This window comes from Tupaia chinensis, unplaced genomic scaffold, assembly GCF_000334495.1.
Source record: "Tupaia chinensis unplaced genomic scaffold, TupChi_1.0 Scaffold000042_2, whole genome shotgun sequence".
Lineage (NCBI taxonomy): Eukaryota > Metazoa > Chordata > Mammalia > Scandentia > Tupaiidae > Tupaia > Tupaia belangeri.
In genome coordinates this window covers 61,370-68,713 of record NW_006159498.1, presented here as the reverse complement: position 1 = coordinate 68,713, position 7,344 = coordinate 61,370, and the positions used below count along the sequence as shown (strand labels likewise).

Genomic DNA, 7,344 nt, shown 5'->3' with positions numbered 1-7,344 from the left:
CCAGTAATGTTTCTCACCAGTCGGTGACTGCTGGTGGTACCCTTAACCATACCGAGACAGACCCTGGGGATCAGGTGTACAGCGCATTCTCTCCTGTGCGTGTGTCGAGCCCCGACTGTGGCTGAGATGCACTGCGTTAGGCACGAGGGCTGTGGGAGTGGGAGGACAGACCTATTCCCACTCCCTGTAAAGAACTTTCTGTGGAACCCAGCCTGAGGAGACAGGTGCCGGGAACAGTCGATAGAGCTAGCTGAAGGCCGCCTCAGTTCTTGGGCTGGGCACCAGCCCAGGAGCAGCTCGGAACACTCGGAAATCCAGAGTGCTGGTCAGCAGAGGGCCTCTCTGCCTGAGTCTTGCACTTTTCCAGAAACAGAAGGAAAGTTTTCCTGTGGGTGTGGGTGTGAGTGTGTACATGTGCTTAGCAGCAAGGCAAACACAGCTCCTACCAGTCAGGCATGTGCCAGTGCCTGTTCAGCCAGGAGACTGAGGGATGCATGTGCACTGCTTGAGTGGCAGTCTCCGAAGTCAAGCCAGTCCTCCACCCCGTTTTGTGCTCAAGAGCAGAAGGGCCTGTTCTTTCTGACCGAGTCGTAACTCACGCTTAGGTCTTCATGACAGGCCAGTGTCTGCATCTGCGGATGTGACTAAACATAAGCGTTTCTGCTTTCTTTTAGGAATCATCTGCTAAGTCTGATAAGAAGGTTCCTGTCCCGGCAGGACAGGCTTTGCCCTCAGAACATCAGGGAGGAGGCCTGAGCCTTGGGGCTGTGAACAGAGAGCTCCCATCCCTGGCATCTGGTGGCCTTGCCAACCCTCCTCCTGTCGACCTGGAGGACTCATTGGATGGAGACTTGATCCGCAATCCTGCCTCCTCAGTGGAGGCTGTGTCCAAGGAACTGGCTGTATTGAGTAGCAGAGTGGCTGGGAGCTCTGAATTCACCTTTCCTGCACCCTCAAAAGTGCCCGCAGAAAAGGCTACAGGTGTGTCGTGTGTGGAAGAAAAGAGGAACGTGGTCAAGCCTGGCCCTGCTGCGCCACCTCCTGGCAACACTCTGCAGTCACCCCTCAGTCTCCTGGCTGAACAGGCACTGGCACTGGGGCAGTCCTCTCAGGAGAAGAAACCAGAGAGTCCTGTCTACAAAGAGCCACCCTGCCAGGCTCCCCTTGGCAAGGGCCTGCAGGACATACACCAGCCCAAAGCAAAGCACCACGGTTTGCCACGGACGTCTCACGGGCCCCCAGCAGCAGCCACTGGGCCTGCCCCCCAGGTCAGGGTCTTTCATGCAGGCACTCAGCAGCAGAGGGGTGCCACCCCCCCAGCCCCGTTGGTCAGCAAACCCCAAGGCCCAAAGGTTCCCTCTCCACAGTGCCATCGTTCCCTCCAGTTGGTGAAGACAGCAGCCAGAAGCCAGGGCTTCCATCCCACCACGCCGGCCGCCTCAGCAGGCTCACCAGCTTCTGGCAGTGGCTCTCACAAGACCCCAGCCTCATCCTCCACTGCTCTGAGCCATCCAGCAAAACAGCACTTAGCCAGCTGCACGGGACCGTCTTACAAGAGCAGTCCCTTCGCTGTCTCCGTCTCTAAACACGGGGTGTCACCTGGAAGCCCCTCTGGAGGCACTGCAGCTCAGACTTCTGCTTCCGGGACCCTGCACCCTGGTGTGCCACCTCCCTCTGCAGGACAGCCTGCCAGCCGACCTGTCCCGAGCACAGCAGTGAAGAAACCGCCAGTCTCCCAGAAGTTGACTCTGGTGGCCCCTCCGGGTGGTCCAAATGGAGATTCCAGTGGCGGGACCCAGGGCGTGGCAAAGTTACTGACCTCGTCCCTGAAGCCCACCGCGGTCAGTAGTGTGACAGCGTCTACCTCCTTGCCAGTGAGTATCCAGCAGAGCAGCCCGCCCTGCCCACAGGGCTCTGGGGGCAGAACTGCACACCTTGTCCCGAGTGGAGAATGTGATCTGACAGTGCAGGGTAGGTAGGAGCCAGGAGCTCAGGTGCTAGAAGGAGGGCTGGGCTTCCTGCACTCGGTCTGCACTTCCCTGGTGGGCCGTCTCCTTATGAGGTTGGAAGGAGGACTGGGCTTCCTGCACTCGGTCTGCACTTCCCTGGTGGGCCGTCTCCTTATGAGGTTGGAAGGAGGACTGGGCTTCCTGCACTCGGTCTGCACTTCCCTGGTGGGCCGTCTCCTTATGAGGTTGGAAGGAGGACTGGGCTTCTCGCACTCAGTCTGCACTTCCCTGGTGGGCTGTCTCCTTATGAGGCTGGAAGGAGGGCTGGGCTTCCTGCACTCGGTCTGCACTTCCTTGGTGGGCTGTCTCCTTATGAGGCTGGAAGGAGGGCTGGGCTTCCTGCACTCAGTCTGCACTTTCCTGGTGGGCTGTCTCCTTACGAGGCACTTGGAATGAGAGGAGAGTCGGTACCATGCCTAGAGGGAGGCTGGGCCCGTAGTGCAGGTTGAGCAATAGAACTTGGCTTCTGTGATCTGTACTGACCTGTCCATCTCCAGTCCAGATGATGGACATGCTGTCACCTTCAGGTCATAGTGTGTGGAAGTGTTCATGCCCCAGAAATTGCAGTACCTTCTCAGAGCAGTGCTCTGCTGAGCTTTTGAAGGACCCTGCAGGTCAAGCCACAGTGATTTGACAGAGCCCAGCAGTTACAGAGTCCTGCTTGCGGGTAATTATGAGAAGTTTGGATGCAGGCCAGGGAAATCAGAGAGTATTTTATTTTTGCAACTTAAAACAATTATGTGGTTGCAAAGACGAAACCACAGAAAGGTCTGTTCAGGGGACCAGGAGATGTGTAATGGCTACGTCACTGGACTCCCATGTAGTAGACCATGGTTTGAGTCCCAGACCCAATGGCTTAAACTCAGGCCGGGGGCATGTGCGGGTGTGCTCCCCCCCGCCCCCCCAAAAAAAGAAAGAAAGAAAGAAGAGAAAGTTTCATTCAAAAAGGCCTCATTTCCCTCTTCTCTGCTCCTACCACCCCTAGGTAACCATGCCCTTTAGTTTCTGGTTTATTTATTTTTATTTTAGTTTTTACTCTCTTGATTTTGGAGAGGTTTTAGCTATAGGTCACATGCGCTTGCCAGAAGACAGAGAGAGACAGAAAGTGAGAGATAACCCCCCAAGGGGGATGGCCACACCGCAACCCTTCTCCTTCATTCTCCTCTCGGGATCTTGGGCATGCACACACACGCACCCGGTGTGAGTTTAAGCCACCGGGTCTGGGACTCAAACCATGATCGACTATATGGGAGTCCAGTGATATAGCCAATACACCAACTGCTGGTCCCTGTTTTTTGTTTTTAAACGAAGATTAATAAACGTATACAAATATGTATCTATGTATGAGTGTGTATGTATGTGTATGTGTTTTCTGGACATAAATACATGTACATGTGTACTGGGGTATACGTCTATTTTTACACATCTGTACGTGGTGTTCTTCCCAAAGGAAGCAAGTATAATAGCCCCACTGTGTATTCTGGAGACCATTCCTGCCCCTCCCTCTGGGGTGGCCATCTGGCTGGGGCGTGGAAGGGATTCTGCCATGTCTGTGTGTGTCCCCGTCCTGTGTGCTGTCAGGTGTGGTCAGTGAGTGGCCGTGGCAGGCCCAGGGTTCTGACTGTGCCATGTCTCCTCCCCAGAAAGGAGCAAGTGGGGCTGTGCTGCTGACCAGCGCCCCTTCCTTGAACATGCTCCCCTCCACCTACAAGGCCAGCAGCCCGAAGCTGCCCGGGGCCATGAACTCAGGCCCGATGGGGATCATCACCTCCGTCCCGATTCCTCTCCACATGCTATCCTTCAGCACAGACTCCTCTGCCAAGGCAGGGGTCTCCAAGGATGCCATCGTCACAGGCCCGGCCTCCGGGCCTTTCCACCACGGCCTCAACCACAGTAGTAAGTGCTTCTCTCCTGCCTCTTACCACTTTGGGAGCCTCTGGGCTGTGACTGAGGGTCCTTCTGTTGTCGTGTGCTGTGACTCCTATGTTCATGTCTGGCATGTGGCCGGGGGAACAGCTCCTGGAAGCACGCTGCACCCCTCCCGTGGTTTTGGTACCTAGACTGGCCCTGCAGGCTGTTGGGGGCTCTTGGCTGCCAGAGCTGCCTTTCTGTCCCAGTCTTCAATGTGTGTGTTTTGTTCTTTTCTCACCTCCTGTTTCTCCCAGGTCTTCTGGCTGGCTTGCACCCCAGCCCACCCCACGCAGCGCCTCTCCCACACGCTGCCGTGTCCACCCATGCCCCGCAGAGTCTGCCAGGTAATCACCAGACAGTGACCTGCCCCATGCACCGGGTGCCATCTTCTCCACCCTAGAGGTTTAGCAGCTGCTGGGGTTGTCAGTGTCTCATCTCAGCGTCAGTGTGCCCTTGTCCTAGTTTGTCTTCGTGGGTGTTCAGATTGACTTAACTCTCCCCTTGGAGCGCTCCCTGAGTCCCTACCCTGATCGGAATTGCCACCAGTCGATCTTGGCCTGCATGATCACAGAGCAAGGCATGGGGGCTGAGTGTGGGCCCGGGGGTGAGGGGGCTCCCAACTGTCCTCGTCAGCGCTTCCTCTTCTGTGAGAACGGAAGATGTTGATGCCTGTCACTTTAAAGCTGGTTGGGCACTGCAGGACCTTACAGTTAAAGCTGCTGTGCCTTCCGGCATTCTCAGTCAACAGGAGACTCTAACCTAGGTTTCTGTAAGAGGGAAAGTGCACATGGCAGTGAGGGGCTGCGGCAGGGAGGGCAGCTGAGCTTGGGTGTTCACGTGGGTCCTGGAGAGGAGCACCTCCAAGTCCAGATGTACAGACCACATTGAACAGATTTGGGAACACACGAGGAATGAAGCCAGTGCCCTCCACGCTGCCCTCTCAGGGCAGTGCTGTCAGAAACAGGGAGCCTCTGGAAGCCCAGTGGCACGTGAGAAGAGGGTGCATGTGCCCTGGATTGGCTCCTTAGCAGTATGGGGATTTGCCTCACTTTGTCCAGAATCCTACCTTCTTGGATCACGTCATGGAATTCTGAGATCTCGGGTCTGAGCTACTGTTCTTCCAGCTCCTGTAGACCTGATCTAGATGTGGCTGGTGGGCCACCTCGGTGAAGGGAGAGCCAGACCTGGTAACCCCAGGGATTGGTGCTAGGTGGGAGTGAGACGAGGATCCTTGGGCTGTGCCTGCCAAACCCCCAGATGGCTTTGAAGTCCCTGACTACCTCCTGATTCACTGTGGGTCCTTGCCATCAGGGTCCTGAGGTTCAGGCATTCCTAGTGAATGCCAGAGATCATCCAAGGTGAGAAAGGACTTGGAGGTCTCCAAGATGGAAATTCTGCTTCTTCCAGGGCTTAAACCCTCCTTTTTCCTTCTGGAGAAGCAGTAGCATCCAGCGACTGACTGCAAACTAGCGACTGCCCTCCAAGTTCGAGTATAATGCAGGAAGGTCCGGAGCTACCCGAGAGCTTGTATTGTAAAAGCCAGATTGCCCAACCTCAGCTTGCTTTCAGTGGAAAAAAAATAATTGAAGAGCCATTGAAAACACTGTTGATCTGCGGTATTTTCAGTGACAGAGAGAGAAACTGTATCTTGTATCATCATCTGTTTTCTGCTGGGTGTTAAAAGGCCATCAAAAAAGTAGCTGTGCTAAAGCAGGGTATCTGCGCAATGTACTCCCTAGAGGTACTTCAGGTTGTAGGGCAGACGAGGCTGTGAGCCGAAAGCCCTCAGCACATTTCAGCTGTGGGACTGGTGTCTGCTTTGCTTTCCTTTCTTTCCTCTGTGGACTTAGGATGCCAGTGTCGTTGAACTTGGCTTTACAGGACCTGAGGGTCTTTCGATGTTAGCAAGAGAGTGATTGTTGCTGCCTTGAGTCCCACATGTTAAGGGCTTGCCATGGAATGGTAGTGGTGGCCCAAGTTGCATAGTGGAGTCACTGTTCTCTGACCATTGTGCTCCACAGCCACAGTGTCCCTGCATGCTGGGGCTGCCACAATACAGTGCAGATGGGCAGCCTCCACCATTGTCTTGTGGCTTGTTTGAGAATTAGAGCAATGCTGTGTTCAGGGACTTGTGCTATGTCAGTGATCCCGTGAGAAGTGGTTACTGCTGCCTCAAGAAATCAGAGCTTCTGTCCTGAAAGACGTGTGTTCTGTTTTTGCTTATTTTCCAGATGCTTCTCAGCTTCACGGGAAAGGACCTGGTGTGCCACGGAAGTTGTGACACTTCAGAGGAGAGACTTGGCTAACTCGGGTCTGGGTGGGCGCTGGACGTGCAGGTCTCAGATCATGGCGCTCATTGCACGTTTCCTGCCGCTTGTGTGTCCTGGAGAAGGCATGAGTTCTAGAGGAATACTGCTTGACACTTGACGTCCTCCAACCCAGGAGCAGCGCCTGCTGCAGAAGGTACTGACCGACGTGGTGCTCCGGCCTCGAGTTATCATTGGACGACCTAGACAGGTGTCTCAGTGGGCAGCCATTGCTGGCGAGGGAGCTGGCTGTGCTAGGAGCGCAGCGTTTGTGCAGTGTCATATGATCTGCACACCCACATTTCTGATCTGTCCACCCCCAGGCATCCGGTCAGGTGCCTCAGGCATCCTGCTGGTCAGGGGATCCTGGGCCCAGTGGGGTCCCTGGCTGTCCCATCCCCAAGCCATGTGCTAAAGAAGACAAAACCCAGGCCAAAGCCCCAGCTGCGAGACCTGCCTTGCATATTTGCAAAATACTGAGATCACCTTCGCATGTGCTCGCTGTGGAGCCGGTTTCTCCTCTGAACATGACAGTGCAGCTCTTTTAGAGAAGACCATTATGGATCAAACAGTTGTGATAGGATTTTTAAAGACACCTATTTTGAGCTCAGTTTTCATCATCATTGGATAGAATGGACTGTTCTCACACGTCGTATTATAGGAAGACATAATCCCAGTGCCTTGTGGTGGAGCAGAGTCTGACCCCACGCGTCCATGCAGCCCTCCGCATGGGTCTGAGAGGAAGACCTGTTTAGCGATACCCGTATTTAAGACACAGCTTAAGACTTTATTTAATGGGTTTATTTGTGGTTGCACATCATCTGTGCCGTCCTAACTTGAAGGTCATCTGGGCCCCCAAACCCCAGTTCCAGGTTAGCCGGGATGCTGTTTGTTTCCAGGGTCTGTGTAGGTAGACTGCAGAGCCCCAGAGCCCTTCAGCACTCTGAAGGCCGAGTATATGCGGGGTCCCAAGTCACATACAAACATTCCAGTTTGTCTGATTCTTAGAAGTTATCTTAGGCAGAGCTGCAGGAACAGGCCTCTGTGAAGTGTGTGCGTGAAGCGTGGCCTTGGAGTCCTGGGGCTGGGGGGGGGGGGGGCGGTCCACACAACGGGGG

The 7,344-nt window shown here is 54.8% G+C and overlaps 1 protein-coding gene across 3 annotated transcripts in view; it reads left to right on the top strand.

The window, feature by feature from the left end:
• Positions 1 to 7,320, top strand: part of UBN1 (ubinuclein 1) — a 34,134-nt gene extending 26,814 nt beyond the window's left edge. For 2 of the 3 annotated variants that reach the window (XM_006140718.3, XM_006140717.3), the window contains exons 15-18: positions 675 to 1,874; positions 3,653 to 3,905; positions 4,175 to 4,264; positions 6,152 to 7,320. In XM_006140718.3, the coding sequence (XP_006140780.1) occupies positions 675 to 1,874; positions 3,653 to 3,905; positions 4,175 to 4,264; positions 6,152 to 6,201 (1,593 nt within the window). In that variant the 3' untranslated portion in view covers positions 6,202 to 7,320. The remainder of the gene's footprint in view (positions 1 to 674; positions 1,875 to 3,652; positions 3,906 to 4,174; positions 4,265 to 6,151) is intronic. The other variant, XM_006140719.3, reaches the window with a different exon arrangement.
• The last annotated feature ends 24 nt before the right edge of the window (positions 7,321 to 7,344 follow it).